Here is a 20,459-nt window from a genome sequence, read left to right as displayed (position 1 = left end):
AATGTAAAAGTAATGTAATGAATTTCAAAGTAATCTGGAAACTGGTCTTTACTGGGCAAAGCAATCCAAAATATTCCTTCGTCCTTGAAGTGAAAATTAATAAATGCAACATCTCACAACAAGCTGTAACATACCCTTTGGCAAACATCACAGCTTGCTAATGTTTTGCAGACAGATTGAGAGTCTGTTTGTTCTTGTTTTAGAAATTTCCACCCACACTTTGCAGCTGGCAGAACTTGCTTGTAGTTTTAACGGTGTTTGAGTCAGAAGCCTGTGTGGGTCAGTCTCAAAGCTTCAGCCTATGTTTCTTAAAGTAGTTCACCATGGATTCCATTGTTCAGTTGTAGAAGCCATCTTCTTTTATGCTTGAGTTTCTGGACTGACCGCCTCAGAACTAATCATCTCTCTTTTTACCTTCTCAGAGTAAATGGCCACCCAGCCCGACCTGCTGGAAGATTGCCCGCTGAGGTCCCCTCTACGTGCATCAGACCAGCTGCCAACTACCAGTCCGACCATCAGGCCCCCCCACCCACCACCACCCATAGCAGACCAGCGGATCATCCTCCTACCACTGCTACCTGTTTAATGACCATGTTCAAACCTAAATGGACTCGTAACTATCTGCCACTATTAATATCACCACTATTAACTATCTACACCATGATTAATATATTATGATTATGATCAGAACAGTTCAACAGTTTAGATGGTTTGGTAATTGTTATCAATAATGTTTAAATAGTTCTGACCAGAGGAGGATGGGTCGGGTCCCCCTTGTGAGTCTTGGTTCCTCCCAAGGTTTCTTCCTCCAGCTCTGAGGGAGTTTTTCCTTGCCACTGTCGCCGTTGGCTGCTCACTGGGGGTCTTTGATCCTTCATGTTTTCTTACATTATTTATTTTTTGTCTCTGTCTTTTACTAATGACTAATTATGTAAAGCTGCTTTGTGACAACAACAGTTGTAAAAAGCTATACAAATAAATTTTACTTGACTTGACTTGACTTGACACTCACTTTCATAATTTTCTGACATTGAGGCGCCGACTGCCATACAACCCCAAAGCTTTACAGAACCATCACCATGCTTAACATCCAATGCTGCTTCTATCTGAGACCTCTTTACACCTGCTTACTTCATCTGGATTGTAGTCTGATAAGATTTTAGCCACGTGCGGTCTGAGACACATGTGTCTTGGGTGCGTTTTCACTTACATTTTTATGTGGCTTGACATTATCCAGAAGATTCTAATACATAAGATGCATGTAGGGACAGGTGGAAATTGGGGCCCAGTCTCTCAGATCTTGCCTTGTCTTCCACAGTTCCCCCTATGTGCCATTTTTTTTAATGAACTGTCAGACAGTGGCAGTTGTAAACTGGGAGCATGTTGAAATCTTGTTACACACATTCTTCCCCTGCTCCCCCTGCATTCTGCCCCTGTTCGATTTCCAGTCTGGGTGACTATGCTGCGCTACACCAATAAGAGTCTTTGGGCAAGACTCCTAACACCACATTGGCCCACCTCTGTAATACGAGTAACCTTGTAAGTCGCTCTGGATAAGAGCGTCAGCTAAATGCCGTAAATGTAAATGTAATGTAAATGTAGGCATTAATTAGCTTAATTGGTAAATCAGCTGGCTGCTCAGAGGAGCCCATGGTCGCTGAGTGTCTGGAACTGTCATGAGCTGATCATTCTTAATAACCCCCCCCCCCCCCCAAAAAAAAAAAAAACAAACAAAAAAAAAAACAATCAGTTAGGTCCAACAATTTAATTACAGTCTGTTTGGAGACTTTACAACTGTAACTGTACAACTGTTCACTTGCCTCATGCAACACGTGAGGTGTTCTTTCTATCAAATACTGCTAAGTAAGCAGTTCTGTCTGAGAGCTCTCTCAGTTTTTAGTCTTACAGTTCTTGTCCTGCTTTCCACAGTTCCTCTTAGGTGCCATTTCTTCAGACAACTTTCAGAATTGAAAAGAGGGGGCATGCTGAAATCATTATTTGTGCATTTATTAGCTCATTAGCTTTATTCGCTAGCTTCTTACAGGCGCCTGTGCATACTGAGTGTCTGCTAAGGGTTAGAAACAGCTGCTAATAACAATTCTTGACTTCCCAAACCACTCTTAGCCTAAAAAGGCCTTGTATTATGGTCTATTTGGACCCTTACAACTGGAATGGTGTCCAAACAGCTATTTATTTTCTTATTTATTAAGTTAACCAATATAAAAGTAAGTACATGAACATGACATTTAAAAAGAACATGCATGTAAATACTGATTTATGCTGATCAGCCATAAAATTAGTACTACCTGCCTAAAATTGAGTAGATACCCCTTTTGCTGAACAACATATCTAACCATTTGAGGCATGGACTTCACAATACCTTGCGAACTGTTGGCAGTTCACTGGTTGTCGTTTCTTGAAGCACCTTTGGTAGGTACTGACCACTGCATACCAGAAAACCCCCTAAAAAAGCTATCTGATGTTTTGAGGATGTTCTGACCCAGTTCTCCAGCCATCACAATTTGGTCTTTATTAAAGTGAACTGTTCTCTTGCTGCTTAAAATATCCACCCTTAGAGATGAAGTCATTGTAGAAGATAATCAATGTTTTTCATTTCACTGGTACTAATGTTATGGCTGCACCTCAAATATGGATCTATGAGAGCCATTCCAGCACCCCAGGTCGGACTTGGGTTTCCTCTCATGCATTTTATAGACAGACCATGGCGTGTGTGTGTTCAGCAGGTGATGAGTTTGGAGACTAGATTTGGACCAGATTCATCAGATGTGAAGATGAATTTATATTTAGCTGCTCCGCGTGTCGCTCTCGCGTGCGCGCTTCACCCACGAGGAGAGTCTACAGCAGACCACTCGGGGGTGCTGAGAGGGAAGGAGAGGGAACGCGTGCTGGAGGGTGTGTATCGTGTTCAGCACTTGGACAGCTCCACGGTGAGCGTGGAGGGGAACGCAGGCGCAGGCTGGAGAAACGCTGACTGCGGGAAAACACCGCACACGCCACGAGCACGATGGAGATGACGAGCTCCAACCTCGGGAAGATACACTTTCACAGGATTTACAGGACGTTTATTTAGTGTTAATAAAGTCCTCTCCTGGATCTTTATTATTGAAGATAATTGGCTGGAGGAACTGGGCATCCTGTGGATTCATCTCAATGAGCAGTCAGTGGTGGAGGAAACCAGCAGAGGTATGTTTCAGATCGATCTGAGCAGTTCTCTGCTGGAGGAAACGCTGGGTGAACAGATGATGATGTTTAATCTGTCCAAATCAACAGCAGCTGAAGAAGCTGGAGAACTCTGTGTGTTGATTGAAAGTGTAATGATGTGGATTCAGGGTTTTTTGTACCTTTAAACTTAGATTACCTACTTTTAGACCATATTCTAGGCAAACGTATGTCAAGAAATGTACGAAGAACCCTCGTCAAGAAGAAGTGTACTGTATGTCTCGATGGGTTCAATTTGATGTGATGTACTGGCTACTTGACCTATCATGAGGTCCATCTGCTGATCCCCACAACTGCATTAACAAACAACAGTAAATATCTATTTGCACTATTTGCTAGTTTTTATTACATATAAAGATAAATAGATCGATACAGCATAGGTCCAAATGTTTGTGGACACCCCTTCTAATGAATGCATTCAGCTACTTTAAATTGCACCCATTGCTGACACAGATGTGCAAATCCACACACACACACACACAGCTTGTCCAGTCGCTGTAGAAGAGCATTGTCGATAGATTAGGACCAGAACCTATAGATAAACATGACCCTATTGGCATGGCTAGAGGGGTATAAAGCATTGAGCTGTGGAGCAGTGGGCCTGTGTTCTCTGGAATGATGCTTGGTGCTCCATCCAATATATGTAGGATGAGTTGGGAATGAGGTGGGGTGGGGATCATCCAACATCCTGACCTCACTAATGCTCTTGTTGCTGAATGCAATCAAATCCTCATAGCAATGATCCAAAATCTGGTAGAAAGCTTTCTTCCCTGGACAGTAGAGACATTTACTCCAACAAAAGCAGGATACACTCTTTTTAATATAATTGATTTCATAACAATGTTTAATAACAATGAATAAGCAGATGTCCCAATACTTTCGTCGAACTATGTACATAAATGGAGACTTCTTGTGGATGGTTTGTGAAGAACCCTTTAAAAAGTGTTTATCTGTTAGCTATTGTTAAGCTATAAGCTAATGTAGAACCCCAGAGGTGAATCACCTTGAACTAAATAAGTTGATGTGTGAGATTTCTGTTAGGAAGGTGTTGACCCATACTGTCTCAGAGCAGGACACTGTCACTATACGCTCATGATTGAGTGCAGATTCAGTCCAAAACAACGAGGCGCACTTTTCCTTTACTTTACATATAGTGATTTCCTTTTTGGTGTAGATGAAGGTTCATGTAGCTTCATATGTTTACTTCTCATTATGCTTATAAATTGCTATAACCTTTTATGTTTTATCGTGTTGCCAGACATTTCACATACAGATTACAAATATGATTATAACACAAGTGTCAAATGTCCTTAGTCTGTGTGTCAGACCCTTTAATCAATGAACCTGCAATTAGAGGAATGGACAGCAAAGGCTAATAGCCGGTCTGCAGGCTCTTTAACAAGATGAGCTTCATAACAGGCATGAGTCATCAGGAGCATCAGGACAGATAAAAAGATACATGCTATGGACAAAAGTATTGGGACACCTGCCCATTCATTGTTTCTTGCAGAAAAAAGGTAGGCTTTCTACTAGATTTTGGAGTCTTGCTGATTGTTTTCAGTGACAAGAGCAATAGAAAGGTTTGGATGTTGGAGGATCACCACCCCACCTCACCCCTCACCTCCCCAGCTCATCTTAAAAGTATTGGATAGAGCACCATCAGTCCAGAGAACACAGTTCCACTGCTCCACAGCTCAATGCTGGGGGGCTTTATACCTCTCTAGCCCACACTTGGCATTAGGCATCATGGTGCCAATAGTTTAATGTTTATCTACTCTCTACAAGAACTAGACACGCTGTACTTGTGTGCATTTGCACATCTTCCTCGGCAATGGGTGCAACTTAAAGTAGCTGCATGCATTTATTAGAAGGGCTATCCACAAGCGTTTGAGCTTGTAATGGAGATGAACCTGTTAATGGGGTAAAGAAAACTTGACAATGACTCACTACAACACACTACATTTACACACTACAACACCTTAGATTGGTATGAAACATCATTTCTCTGCCATTTTCTGCAGACAAACACACACACTCACACAGAGCAGTATAGTATCTGTGTGCAGTACAGTGAGGGTGCGCATGGAGGAGTCTGATAGTGATGCAGATAATGTAGCAGAGCTGTGAGATGACAGCAGCTGTAAATGACTGCTGTAACTGTCACTACTCAAACCTCAACCTGTCACAGCCCACTGTGAAAGCAGCCAGGAATACATTCAGCTTCTGCCATGCATTGTCAGTCAGGCACCACCAGCACACTCCTGCGTCAAGCAGCCAAAACATGAAACATATCTATATCCAGAGTCGGCAAAATTGAGTTTCCTGGGCTGCCACCTATAGAAGCAGGGGCAGTTTCATCACTGGGAAAAACGGAAGCAGCCACATGGGCCACCATGAGTATTGATGTTAAATAACCTGTCAGTATATGTCAGTGTAGCCCAGCCTCTGGTCATGGTAAAGAACAATTTAAGACTGTTATATGGGGGCAAAGCAGTGTACATACCAAAACATACTAATAAAAACAAAGGCATTAGGAAATAACTGTATATCCTATGATGGCACCTCTTCAGACAGTCCAGATATGATATTGATGAAGACAACAAATGATCACAAATGTTCTGCATCTCAGTTTGGTCAACAATACATGTTAAATTGAGCTGAAATCTCAGTAAATGAGATCTCTAACCCCCAGATTTCTTTACTGTTTATTCCCTCCTGCAGATTAGAGCTACCCCCAGCTGTGAAATGACTCTACATGAAAACACAGTTCTGAGTAAATTTACCTTTCTGTTTTTTCTTGGACACAGATATGTGGTTGGCTTCACAGCTCTAGACTGGCACAACCTTTCAACTGCCTGCTTATCAAGTTACAGGAGAGCATACACTTGAATCCCTTTATCACCACAGTCCTTCATGGTCAGGAGCCTGAGAATATGAATTCCTAACCTGCAGATGGAAATAAATTGAAGAAAGTAAACAAATTGAAGAAAGACCAAAAGATTTACCCAATCTGTATCCAATTTCAGCTGCAACTGTGGGGAAGCGAGGACCATAGTTACTAATGTTTTTGAGGCTCAACTCAGAATGTACTGATGAACAACTGAGACATAGAAGTATAACAAATGTGAGTTAGGTTTGTTACGTTTGACTAGACAAAGTTGAGTTAACTCAGATAAAGCTCTGTATAATCAGTTAATTAAGTAGGCCTGACTTTTAATTCTTTACAGTGAGAGGAATGGAGCATTTGATAGGGGCCAATGGAGGTAAGGCTTACAAGGTTTGGGTGTAGTTAATGTTGCCAATGTTGCATACACCAGGCCTTTCCCTCCATACAGTAAATGATTGGATTTCAATATATGTATCCAGGGACCCCGTTCATCTATTCATCGTCTATTGCCTACGGCCATGAAATCACTACATCTCCCTCTCTTTTGAATGCACTGATGGACAGAAGACATCATCAATATCATCTCCCACTGTGTAACAAGTCGAGAAATGTTCTAATACACTAGAGTGGCTGAAGTGCTGTATCAATAGCAGTCAATATCTGCTCCTATGTTCTCATGCAAGCTGTGTTAATGTTATTTAAAGATGATTAAAAAAGCAGCCCCTGGTACAATAGTATTAACAGCAGAAGCAGTAGTAATAACAGTAGTGTGGGTGGTACACTAGTATTAACAGCAGAAGCAGTAGTAATAACAGTAGTGTGGGTGGTACATTAGTATTAACAGCAGAAGCAGTAGTAATAACAGTAGTGTGGGTGGTACACTAGTATTAACAGCAGAAGCAGTAGTAATAACTGTAGTGTGGGTGGTACACTAGTATTATCAGTAGAAGCAGTAGTAATAACAGTAGTTTGGGTGGTACACTAGTATTAACAGCAGAAGCAGTAGTAATAACAGTAGTGTGGGTGGTACATTAGTATTAACAGCAGAAGCAGTAGTAATAACAGTAGTGTGGGTGGTACACTAGTATTAACAGCAGAAGCAGTAGTAATAACAGTAGTGTGGGTGGTACACTAGTATTAACAGTAGAAGCAGTAGTAATAACAGTAGTGTGGGTGGTACATTAGTATTAACAGCAGAAGCAGTAGTAATAACAGTAGTGTGGGTGGTACACTAGTATTAACAGTAGAAGCAGTAGTAATAACTGTAGTGTGGGTGGTACATTAGTATTAACAGTAGAAGCAGTAGTAATAACAGTAGTGTGGGTGGTACACTAGTATTAACAGTAGAAGCAGTAGTAATAACAGTAGTGTGGGTGGTACACTAGTATTAACAGCAGAAGCAGTAGTAATAACAGTAGTGTGGGTGGTACACTAGTATTAACAGTAGAAGCAGTAGTAATAACAGTAGTGTGGGTGGTACACTAGTATTAACAGTAGAAGCAGTAGTAATAACAGTAGTGAGGGTGGTACACTAGTATTAACAGCAGAAGCAGTAGTAATAACAGTAGTGTGGGTGGTACACTAGTATTAACAGTAGAAGCAGTAGTAATAACAGTAGTGTGGGTGGTACACTAGTATTAACAGTAGAAGCAGTAGTAATAACAGTAGTGTGGGTGGTACACTAGTATTAACAGCAGAAGCAGTAGTAATAACAGTAGTGTGGGTGGTACACTAGTATTAACAGTAGAAGCAGTAGTAATAACAGTAGTGTGGGTGGTACACTAGTATTAACAGCAGAAGCAGTAGTAATAACAGTAGTGTGGGTGGTACACTAGTATTAACAGCAGAAGCAGTAGTAATAACAGTAGTGTGGGTGGTACACTAGTATTAACAGCAGAAGCAGTAGTAATAACTGTAGTGTGGGTGGTACATTAGTATTAACAGCAGAAGCAGTAGTAATAACAGTAGTTTGGGTGGTACACTAGTATTAACAGCAGAAGCAGTAGTAATAACTGTAGTGTGGGTGGTACATTAGTATTAACAGCAGAAGCAGTAGTAATAACAGTAGTGTGGGTGGTACATTAGTATTAACAGCAGAAGCAGTAGTAATAACAGTAGTGTGGGTGGTACACTAGTATTAACAGCAGAAGCAGTAGTAATAACTGTAGTGTGGGTGGTACATTAGTATTAACAGTAGAAGCAGTAGTAATAACAGTAGTGTGGGTGGTACACTAGTATTAACAGTAGAAGCAGTAGTAATAACAGTAGTGTGGGTGGTACACTAGTATTAACAGCAGAAGCAGTAGTAATAACAGTAGTGTGGGTGGTACACTAGTATTAACAGTAGAAGCAGTAGTAATAACAGTAGTGTGGGTGGTACACTAGTATTAACAGTAGAAGCAGTAGTAATAACAGTAGTGTGGGTGGTACACTAGTATTAACAGCAGAAGCAGTAGTAATAACTGTAGTGTGGGTGGTACATTAGTATTAACAGTAGAAGCAGTAGTAATAACAGTAGTGTGGGTGGTACACTAGTATTAACAGCAGAAGCAGTAGTAATAACAGTAGTGTGGGTGGTACACTAGTATTAACAGCAGAAGCAGTAGTAATAACAGTAGTGTGGGTGGTACACTAGTATTAACAGTAGAAGCAGTAGTAATAACAGTAGTGCGGGTGGTACACTAGTATTAACAGCAGAAGCAGTAGTAATAACTGTAGTGTGGGTGGTACACTAGTATTAACAGCAGAAGCAGTAGTAATAACAGTAGTGCGGGTGGTACACTAGTATTAACAGCAGAAGCAGTAGTAATAACAGTAGTGTGGGTGGTACACTAGTATTAACAGCAGAAGCAGTAGTAATAACAGTAGTGTGGGTGGTAAACTAGTATTAACAGTAGAAGCAGTAGTAATAACAGTACTGCGGGTGGTACACTAGTATTAACAGTAGAAGCAGTAGTAATAACAGTAGTGTGGGTGGTACACTAGTATTAACAGTAGAAGCAGTAGTAATAACAGTAGTGTGGGTGGTACATTAGTATTAACAGTAGAAGCAGTAGTAATAACAGTAGTGTGGGTGGTACACTAGTATTAACAGTAGAAGCAGTAGTAATAACAGTAGTGTGGGTGGTACACTAGTATTAACAGTAGAAGCAGTAGTAATAACAGTAGTGTGGGTGGTACACTAGTATTAACAGTAGAAGCAGTAGTAATAACAGTAGTGTGGGTGGTACACTAGTATTAACAGTAGAAGCAGTAGTAATAACAGTAGTGTGGGTGGTACACTAGTATTAACAGTAGAAGCAGTAGTAATAACTGTAGTGTGGGTGGTACACTAGTATTAACAGTAGAAGCAGTAGTAATATTGTTAGTAGGAGCAAAAGTAGTAGTAGCAGAAGCAAAAGTTGTAGTAGTAACATGACTAGTAAAATTAGTTTTGTCAGCAGAAGTAGCAGAAGTATTACCAATTATAGTAGCATTAGTGTTAGCACTTATGGTAGCAGAAATGCTAGTATTAGCAGTAGTAGTAATAGTAGTAGTCGCAGTGGTAGTAGCAGTAAACGTAGAAGCAGCAGTATTAGCAGTAACAGTAGCATGTCAAACACCAGCATGTCAAAAACTGAGCAATTGTGTCAGTATTTGTTAAATTCCAGAAAATCCTGCCTGCACAGCTCCTTGTCCCACAGCAAAAGCCAGACCTCAAAGACTAATTGAGAGTTTCTGTGTCATACGTGCCTGCAATAGATCACAGAGCAACGAGAATCTGCCACAGCTGTCCAGCTAATGTGTATTTGATGGCATACACAGTAAAAGAGCAGGCTGGGCGAGAAGCGTGACAGGAAAAAGAGAGAACTGTGGCCTCTACATATGAATCATGAGTGCCATAAACTGAGGGTGATAAATGATCTTATTTTTCTTATTTTTTATACTGTTTTGTTTGGCCTTCTAAATCACAGCACACTTCCCCCAGTTCACAGCTGATTTCACTGCAGGTTTATATATAGACTCTCCAAAGTTCATAGACACTCTGTACAGTGTGGGCCGTTCACTGACATTTTAACCAAGATTATCTTTAGCTGAGGAGGTCCAGAGTAAAAAGGCCCCCATGGCTAGGGAGCTGCAGAAAATGAGACAGTGAGCAGATACCATATATCTGGGGAGCATTACAGCGTGTTGAGCAGGAATAGAGAAAACTGCGAAGATGAGCAAGGATTTCAAGATGATTGCACTTATTTCTGGCTTCATGAAATCTTTGTTTCTGTTGTGCAATATCAAGGAATCAAAAACTCAAATGAACAGGAGGCCAGAGTTGGTTGTCCAGAACCAAATAACTGATACCATCTTAAAAATATCAAAAAAGCACCTGATTGCCCTGAATAAAACCAATGCGGCATTAGATTCTTACTCCATTGGTATGGTAAGACGTTTGATTTTAAATACAGGTAGTATTTAGTACATATGTGCTTGCTTGCCACAAATGTACTAGCTGTATTCAAAACCAAGGCTGTGTCTAAAACTGGAGGTAGCTAGCTGACTTGATGCCTTGCTGTCCACCCTGTCTCAGAAGGCAGTAATGTGTTGAGGGTTTTCTGTAACCCAATCACAAAGGCAACAATTCGTCCTGACGTTGCAAAGGTATCAACAGCACACTGCTAGATATGAGCATTTTTGCTCAATAAAGCACTAGAATCCTGTCTGTGTAGGCAGCATTTCTTATGTTTCAGACACAGCCTAAATGTCTCATGATAGCTAATAGCTAATAACCATAGCTTTTAATTATTTTAGAAAGAAACTGAGTAAAACATTTAACCGCTGTTCTGATCTGGACACTTGAAAATGATAATTGGGGCATAGGAGCTCATACAATGACATATTTTGTATAAAAAAAGAACAAGAAATGTAATGTATTCATGCATAACACAAAATGTTAAAATCAAGGTAATAAAAAGTTAAAGCAATGTAAATAAAATAACTTTTTAACACAGTTGAAGTCCCATCTTATACGTAGCATATATACTGTAAACGGATTGCCAGCTTAGTTTCCTTGGTATTATGCGACAACCATCCCCATCATAAGAGTGACAACCATCCCCAGGGGGTAGGGGCAGCTACAGTAAAGAGCATGCTAATCATCTTCACACTTAATGACATGGCACAAAAACAGTGGGGTTGTTTACGTTGCTATTCTGATGCCACTTTAAGTCATTCTGCAATCAGACACACCCTTGCAGCTTTGAGTGGGCTGACAGGGACTTTGAACATTTTAGTACCAGGAACAGCTCCCTCTAGTGTGCTGGTTTTTAGCAATGTGACAGCCAACCCATGTGACAACCAACCTCTGCCTTCCCTACACTCAACAAAGGATTTCAGTGGCAACTCATTTCATTGGCTACCGAAGGTTTGAGGATTTAGAGTGCATTTCTGGGGCTTGGTGATGAATTTACACACATGCACATGGAGTTTGGAGCCCCTACTGCAGCCAGACTCACCTTGTAAAACACCTTTCCCATTGGCTCCTGCCATCATCTATTTGCATACCAGGTGTGTATTCCCCCGTCTCACAAGCAGCATATAGTCGTTCCTCACAGGCTACCTTCTCGTATGTGTTCAGATGAGTCTATATTTTATTGTACTCTGGCCTCAATGTTGAAGGTACTAAGCACAAGATACCACTTTCCCTGCTGCTGAGGGTGGCTTTATGTTGGCTGAATGCAACAGTGACCACTCAGGCGCTAATCCAGAAGTATGCCATCAGCTTTTGTGAAGGTAGCGATTATTAATATGCAGTTATTAAACATCTATGATATTACCTGGGTAAGTTTAGTTGGATAAACATAGGTGAAACTTATTCAGCATGGTCAGTATACACATAGCCTCCTCTAAGTGCATAATTTATATAATTTACTTTGAACTAATTGAATTGGTTTAGGTAAGTATTAATTTGTTTATTAATTGAATTGGATTGGACAAACACAAGCAGTGTTTTGTGCAGTGTTACATTTTAATAGTTAACATATTTTTCAAATTGTGACACATAACAACATCAATCTGTATGCTTCAGTTCCAGCATGTCAGGAAACGTGACCTTTCTGCTGTCCAGCCCCACAAGCATCTTGGATAACTCTTCCCTGCTGAATACCTCCCTCCCGTTGTTCCCGCTGGACTGGGAGACCCCCACCTTCACCACTGCTGCTCGATTCCGTGTCGTGGCCACCCTGGTGCTGTTTGTGTTTGCAGCCGTCAGTAACCTGTCAGTGTTACTCAGCGTGACTAGGGGCCGTGGCCGGCGCTTGGCCTCCCACCTGAGGCCTCTCATTGGCAGCCTAGCCTCTGCTGACCTCGTCATGACCTTTGTGGTGATGCCGCTGGATGCTGTGTGGAATGTGACAGTGCAGTGGTACGCCGGGGACGCCATGTGTAAACTGCTGTGCTTCCTGAAGCTCTTTGCTATGCACTCGGCTGCGTTCATCCTGGTGGTGGTCAGCCTGGACCGGCACCACGCCATCCTGCATCCGCTGGATGCACTGGATGCGGGCCGCAGGAACAGGAGGATGCTGCTGATTGCGTGGACACTCAGCCTGGTCCTCGCTTCCCCACAGGTCAGAATAACTCACCACCTGTAATGGGCTGCTGAAACATGAAATCAAGATTTTACTAATTGGTCCTCGGTGGAAACTGATGACCCCATTCAGACAGATCAGTCTGTCATCTTAAATAAGATAAATTAATGAATGCTGTGCCATCACACTTGCATTAAACCAATTAAGGTATTTTTACAGGTCTTTTTTTTACAATATATGGAATTCCCTTATATACAGCAAGTACTTGTCACATATTTAATATATATTATGCATATACCAACTTATTTCAAAATATGGGACATACAAAAATTTGTGGACACCCCTTCTAAAGGATACATTCAGCTACCTTAAGTTGCACCCAGTGCTGACACAGACGTGCAAATGCGTGCACACAGCTTGTCTAGTCCCTGTACAGGAGTATTACTAATGAAATAGGACTCTCCAGATAAACATCAACCTATAGTGTAATTCCAGACATGGGCTAGAGGGGTATAAAGCCCCTCAGTATTGAGCTGTGGAGCAGTAGAACTGTGCTCTCTGGAATGGTGGTTGGTGCTCTATCCAATACTTTTGTGATGAGTTGGGGAGTTGGGGATAAGATGGGGTGTGACCCCACTAGCACTCTTGACCCCACTAGCACTCTTGTCAGTAAATGCAATCAAATTCTCACAGTAGTGCTTCAAAATCTAGTAGAATACCTTGCCTGGAAAATAGAAAGTTACTCCAACAAAAGCAACTGTTTTTTTAATACCCTTGATTTCAGGAAAAAAACAATGCATGAGCCGTTGTCCCAATACCTTTGCCAACATAGTGGATATTAAAATATATGACACTCCTTTATTTATTTTTTTACCTTTATTATTTTTTTTTTTTTTACAGAATTTCTATCAGTTTTCTTACATCAAGACAATTCTCTTATAACTGGAGTTTTATATTGACTGAAAGGCCATTCCTGCTTGTAATGCCTTCATTTGCATTTTCTCAACATGTCACTGTACTGTTTGCTTTAATTCATGCATTAATTACCAATGTTAAATTAAATACAATGTCAGTTGAACATTTCTATTTTATGATGAAAGTTTCATATAGCTCGTGCAGACTGTGTGCTGTGCACTGTGTACCAGGAGTGGCCAAAAAATGTCCTTCTGCACAGATCAAGAATGTGTCTGGCTCTAAGCTCTGCTCATCAAGAAGCAGCTCTTCACACATTTCGTTCCCTAATGCAGGAGATGTCATTTGAAGGGGCCTGTGAACGTAACCTTGGCTTTGAAATGTATTAAGGGAGAGATGAACAGGTTGCTATGGAAAGAGAAGGCTAGGAAATGACTGGGTGAGTCAGTCATGGAGGAGAAGAGAAGGATTAGAGGGTGGGTGGTGAGCTAGATGATCGATACACCTTCCACCCCACTTACTTTCTCTGTCTCTCTTTCCGTCTCTCTTACATGTGCATCCACACAAGCACACACACCATTGACTATTGACCTAGCTCTCTTTAAAGCAGCTGAACAAATAGCTGAGTGTGCACACTGCGCTGCCAACATATGACTGTACAGGAGAATATCTCTAGAGAAAATGCATGCTTAGGTTGATGGAATGTAGAGGAAGTGTGTGTGTGTAAGTGTGTATGTATGTTAATGCAATGTACAGAATTAAAGAAGTTAAAAAGATATCTTTGTGCCAAAAAATCTAAAATAAAATAATCAACTTGCACAATATTAAAAATCTAAATAATAAATTAATGCAAATACAAGTATTGATCAATTAAATCAGTTCTCTGATTTTGCAGTGATCTTCTGTTTCTGAAAACCTTTTTCTGCAGTTTCTTTTGTTTTGGCACAATTTCTTTACAGGGAGATCTTAGAAACAAGCACTACTAGTCTTGTTAGCACTATGAATGCAGAACTGAAAGGTGTATAGTATACCTAATAAATCTAAACATGCAGATACAATAAACCTTAACATAATACAATACATCTAAACATACAGCACTAGACATTTTGAGTTGATCCTCAAAAATGTTAAAAAACTAAATAAGCTGCAGCTGAAACTAATTAGATGTTGTGTAAGATGTTTGGTCTGTGCTCCTGCCACTCAATTGTTCACTGTTAATACCCTGTTATTGTTCACTGTTAATACCCTGTCTGTACACTGTTCATATATAATATCTGAATGTTACATCTCATCTGTACTCTATTACCCCTATCACATGACCTCTCCAGTCAAGTAGGTTTCCTGCTTAAACACACCAACTCAGCTCAATCAGTTAATTACCAGGTTTAGTAGCTCCAGACTTTCAGGATCAGAATTGATGGCCCCTAATCTATGGAGACATCAGAGAGTTACTATTTGTTTTCTGCATGCACTCTTGAAAATAAAGCTTCTTGAAAAGCTTCTTTGAGTGATGCCAGAAGAAACCATATTTGGTTCCATAAAGAACCTTTTTATAAGTAAATGTTTTATAAGTAAATGTGAGTGTGAAAAACCTTTACATCCATTTTTAAACCTTTAAAGTTCTTCATACGTGTCTCTTTCACAAAATTGGTTCTTTGTTGAACCAAAAATGATTCTTGTATGGCTTCCCTCAAATAATCCTTTCTAGAACCCTTTTATTTTAAGAGAAACGTACAGCTGCCCTCACGACTGAAGCACCAGAAGATTTGAGAAACCAACTTCATGGAACTTTTGGATCTTTAACTTTATCTCTGTGATTAGTACTAACTCGGAAATTAAACCAGCCAGAGCATGATTTTGCACATCCTATTCCTTTTTACTTTCACCTCTGATTGCCCATATTTCCTCATTTTCCTCTCTGTATGACAGTTGTTCATTTTCCGGGCAATCAAGGCTGAAGGAGTGGACTTTGTCCAGTGCGCAACACATGGAAGCTTCCAGCAGCATTGGCAGGAGACTGCCTACAACATGTTCCAATTTGTCACCCTGTATGTGTTCCCTCTGCTTGTCATGAGCTTCTGCTACACTCGGATCCTGGTTGAGATCAACCACCAAATGAACAGGAGCAAGGGCAAGGGTGAGTGACTCACTTTCTGACTATACGATCGGCCCATTGACCTGTTCTAAGGTGTCATTTCTATATGTATCTCCCTAGGAGGAGAACCTTGTCTGAGACGCAGTGGAATGGATTTGATCCCCAAAGCCCGGATGAAGACCCTAAAAATGACTATCATCATTGTCGCCTCTTTTGTGATTTGCTGGACTCCATATTACTTGCTTGGAATCTGGTACTGGTTTCAGCCTCAGATGCTGCAAGTGATCCCTGAATATGTACACCATATCTTCTTTGTTTTCGGGAACCTCAACACGTGCTGTGATCCAGTCATCTATGGTTTCTTCACACCATCGTTCCGGGCGGATTTGGCCAGCTGCTTATGTTGGAGGAAGGAGAATGCTTTACCGAAATCCATGGACATTTTTTCTGGCCATAGAAGAGGAGCCAGTGGAGGGGCAGAATCAGACCTGGGCAGTGGTGACCAACCCAGTGGACAACAAGCGTAGATGATTTGAAGAACTCAGCAGAGTCTTGTCTTTTAAAGGAATGGTTGAGTCAAATGTGGTGATTAACCGGAGCATTTAAGGCCAACAATTGAATTTACTGCTGGTTTTTAATTGTGCTTGCTCTGGTCTGACTGGCTCTACAACTGTTCATACACAACATGCTCATATTCCAGTGATGGTGAAATAGCACTCCGGCCCTGAAACAGGGCGACTTCACCCACAAATATGATGGGTGTATCTGTAAGAGCAAAGGAAAGAACACCCAAGAAACGAGTGTGAAGTACAAATTCTGAAGAACAGGAATAGATTTTGCTTTAAAAGTTAAGGATCCTATTATGAGTTGGCTCACTAGGGTGTAGTTGGAAGAAGGATTAAGCTGTTTTGTATTAGATGTTTGTTTCCACAATGATTTTCGCAAGGAAGCCATGGGATAGAACTTGAGCTGCCTCTGTTGTCAGAAAGGACTGTATCCGATCTGATTAGAAGAGTCACACTACTCCAAAGTTACACAGTAGGAATGTAACCCAAAGTATGCGTTAAAAAGCCATTGGAGTAGAGGTAAAGTAATGGGGCTTTGGAAGTTACCCCTTTTAGGCTACCTAAAACAATCAACCTTCAATACATGATGACAACTAAGCGAGTTCCTGATGCCCAAGCTGGGAAGTAAGGACATTTAGCATATAATGATTGATTTTCAGTGGCAGGGGTGGCAGACAAGTCAAGAGGAACAATGACTGTAGAATTCTCTTGGGTTGCCTGAAGAGCTTCAGTGATTGGTGGGTGGATCGTTTCAGTTGAATGCCTGGCCTTGTGTTCGGGCTGGAGGGCGTCCAAGAGATTGTTTTCCTCAACATCTTTGTTTCAAGAGGATTTTGGACAGCACTTGAATTATGGGAACCTTGTATAATGCTGTGATTCCTGTGTGCTTCACCCAGTACAGATACGTGTGCTCCCTTAAAAGGGTAATCTCATAGCCAGCGATTTCTTCCAATTCCAAAATGCTGGAGTACAGAGACAAAAGTATCCATGGTGTCTCTTAATAGTCAGCAATTTGTGTAATCACACAATGTACACTACATGGGCAAAAATATAGGGACACCTCATAATTCATTCAATGGTATTAAAAAGAGCTTATCCTGCTTTTGTTATCCTGCTTCTGTCTCTACTGTCCAGAGAATACATTCCACTAGATTTTGGCGCATTGCTGTAAGGATTTGATTGCATTCAGTAAAAGGAGCATTAGTGAGGTCAGAATGTTGAGTGATCACCACCCCACCTAACCCCCAACTCCCCAGCTCATCCTAAAAGTATTGGATGGAGCACCAACCATCATTCCAGAGAACACAATCCCACTGCTTCACAGCTCAATGCTGGGGGGCTTTATACCCCTCTGGCCCATGTCTGGCATTAGGCATGGAGCCAATAGGTTCATGTTTATCTGCTCACATGTTTATCTGTAAAGTAGCTGAATTCATTATATTATATTATATTAGATCTATATTATACCCCAACAGTAAAGAGTAGTATAACCCTGAAATCTTATTTGGTCATGTGACATCCAACAGGATGAAATGCCAGTGTAAATTTGCCTCATTCATTTTTAAGAGAGAAAATGAAGAGGAAAGGTGTGTACTGCCTCACTGCACAATTACAAAACAATCCATCTTCCTTGGACTAGACTGTATAATAGAGGCATGTCCAGTTCAAACGAATATCTGAGAAGCAACAGTCAATGGCTGTCTTGACAGTATCTTTAAGTAATGTACCTTTTATATCCCTACTTTGGAACAGCACTTGTTAATAAGGTAATAAAAGTTTGGTTTATATGCAGTACATTGAACTGTCTTTCCATTCATTTAGTATGGACCATGGTAATGATGTGCATGGCCTCTGCTGTAAAGTGACCTTGTGATGTCAATTTGTAACTTAATATTGATGTGGTTGACCAGAAGACCCTCAGGGCCCTAATGAATGTCACTGCTGTTCCATTGTGATATAGAGGTTAACGAAACTATTGACAGGAGCATAAAAAGACCTTTTAGTTTTTGATTATATTAGAAAGCCCACCAGAGCTTTTTGTGAAAATTTTTTAGTATGCATTCAGTAATAGTGATCATAGATGTACCTAGAAGGTAGGAGAGGGTGTTTAGAGACCAGTGGTTATGTCATGCTGTGTGCGTACCTATTACTACAATGAAACAGCGCTGCTTGTGTCAGTGTATGTGACATGTAGGACTGTTTATCTGTAATTTGAGCACACATGCAGTAAATCTCTGTGGTAACCCTTTGCCTCTGCGGTGTATGCTCTGTGCTGACATGGCTGACAGGTTGGGCTGTAGCAATCACAGCCTAATCGCATCCGAAAAAAACAGCAGGGCCAGCCTTATCTCTGAGCACTCTTAGCCTTACCATCCACCATCACCATCAGTAAGACAGGAGCAATTGTCACCATACACACACACACACACACACGACACACAGGATAATACGCATCACCGACACTCTGTTGTCTCCCCTGTTGGGAAACAACACAGGTTGCTAAACTTCTCCCGTAAGGGATGACATGGTAATTATGTTAAACAGCAGTGGATGGAAAAGGAATACAATTAAGGTCCCTTCACTTCACTTTGGCACTCTAATGCTGTGTTAATGAAAACAACACACAAATGAAAGACGTTTGGACTGAACATTCAAACCAAACATTGCAAACCACATGATAACTGGCATCAGAGACTATTTCAATGTCAAATACCTAGTACCTTTCTCTTTAATCTCAAATGAATATTGCAAGTTTGCATTCTCTCGTCACATGACACATGAGTACTGAGCTCTCAATGACTCAATTATACAGATTTAAATGCAGCACATCTAACAATCAATGTCCTGCTACAACACCCAGTTGTGCAGTTTCAACCGTATGGTTAGAGGTTATAATAAAGAAGGTAGTCCTTCTTCTTTATTATTCCTTCAACTTTGTGCAATGTACCAGTTCCTCTGACAGTACCTCCACCATTCTTAACAGTTGCTCAAGTTGTTCTTGGGGTTAACTACCTCACCTTTACCCCTCCAACCATCTTTGCCTCACCTGACCATAAAACACCATAAGGTTCTTTCCTTGTCCACTTGGTCAGCTGCAAACTTAAGTTGGGTTTAAACGTGTCAAATGTCTTCATTCATTCAAGATCTAAAACATGCTTGACTGTGGACAGTGACACTGATGTTCCAGCAGCTTCCAGCTTATTGCTGGTCTGTGCCATAGTTCTTGGGTCATTCCTAACCATGGAAAACAATTTCCTCTTAGCTGACAGCAACAGTTTGTATCTTCTTCCAGACTTCCAGGCTACACTGCCCAATAATTGTGCTTATGTAATTTTTTTTTAAACTTGTGTGTTGGTCAATCCAAGGAGTGCTGTCAAACAAACCATTTTTATGTGGGCACAAAAGAAGCTACCAATCATGATCACTAACAGGAAGTCAAGAGGCCTTGGTCTTAGCAAGTTAATTTAATCATCACTGAATTAATAATCTTAGTGGTGTATTTATATGTATGATCCTGTATTTATAATTGTGACCATGTGTTGATTCCAGAAAAGCACCCCACAAATTTGTACTAACACCAAATTCCCTTAAAGATGAATGCAGTCACTCATTCTTCCCCAGAAAAGTACAATTCAAAGAAATCACTGATAGCCCAATATTGCCACGACATTCACATCCATAATGAGCGAATATAAACCTCCAAGCCCAACTGTATGAGTAAGCTATTTGGAAAAAGTGATTCCAAATCAGATCCCCCCCTAAAAGACTGATGATTATCCTTTTATAATTATAATTATGATTCGAATTTAGATTTCTCAAAGAATTTCCCAAAGCTTTCAGCAATTGCATGTAAAAGTCCAGTATCTGTGTAAATGATGAGACAAGAGGAAATGGCATCATCATTCTCACTGTTCATTCATCACCACTGAAACACATTTTACATGACTTCATTAAACCAGGATCTTTATTGTACTGTACATTAGACTCTAAATAATCCAGCAAATCTCTAAACCTATTTATAGAGCATTAAACTCATGCAAACTAACATTAGAACATTAAACTCATGCATTTTATATAAACCATTCATTTATGAATTTTATTTGTATAAACATAAGCTTCAAAAGTCAACATTACTTTCTGTATACTGCATTGCGGCAAAACCATTTTGCTTCCATCTGTGTAATTCTATTAAATCCAGCTTC

At 40.6% G+C, this 20,459-nt stretch overlaps 1 protein-coding gene across 2 annotated transcripts; it reads left to right on the top strand.

The window, feature by feature from the left end:
* Nucleotides 1-2,963: 2,963 nt before the first annotated feature.
* On the top strand, nt 2,964-19,362 carry gnrhr1 (gonadotropin releasing hormone receptor 1). Of its 2 annotated transcripts, none has more exons than XM_072676134.1 (4): nt 2,964-3,204; nt 12,186-12,723; nt 15,526-15,733; nt 15,812-19,362. In XM_072676134.1, exons 2-4 carry the CDS (start codon nt 12,193-12,195, stop codon nt 16,216-16,218), a joined length of 1,146 nt encoding a protein of 381 aa, XP_072532235.1. In that variant the 5' UTR covers nt 2,964-3,204; nt 12,186-12,192; the 3' UTR covers nt 16,219-19,362. The 2 variants fall into 2 exon arrangements, with proteins under 2 accessions (XP_072532235.1, XP_072532236.1); XM_072676135.1 differs by lacking the exon at nt 2,964-3,204 and adding an exon at nt 11,590-11,665.
* The last annotated feature ends 1,097 nt before the right edge of the window (nt 19,363-20,459 follow it).

The sequence above is a fragment of the Salminus brasiliensis genome, chromosome 3 (assembly GCF_030463535.1).
Source record: "Salminus brasiliensis chromosome 3, fSalBra1.hap2, whole genome shotgun sequence".
NCBI classification, from domain to species: Eukaryota; Metazoa; Chordata; class Actinopteri; order Characiformes; family Bryconidae; genus Salminus; species Salminus brasiliensis.
Note: the sequence above shows the minus strand (reverse complement) of the source record. Positions and strands in the feature narration are given on the sequence as shown.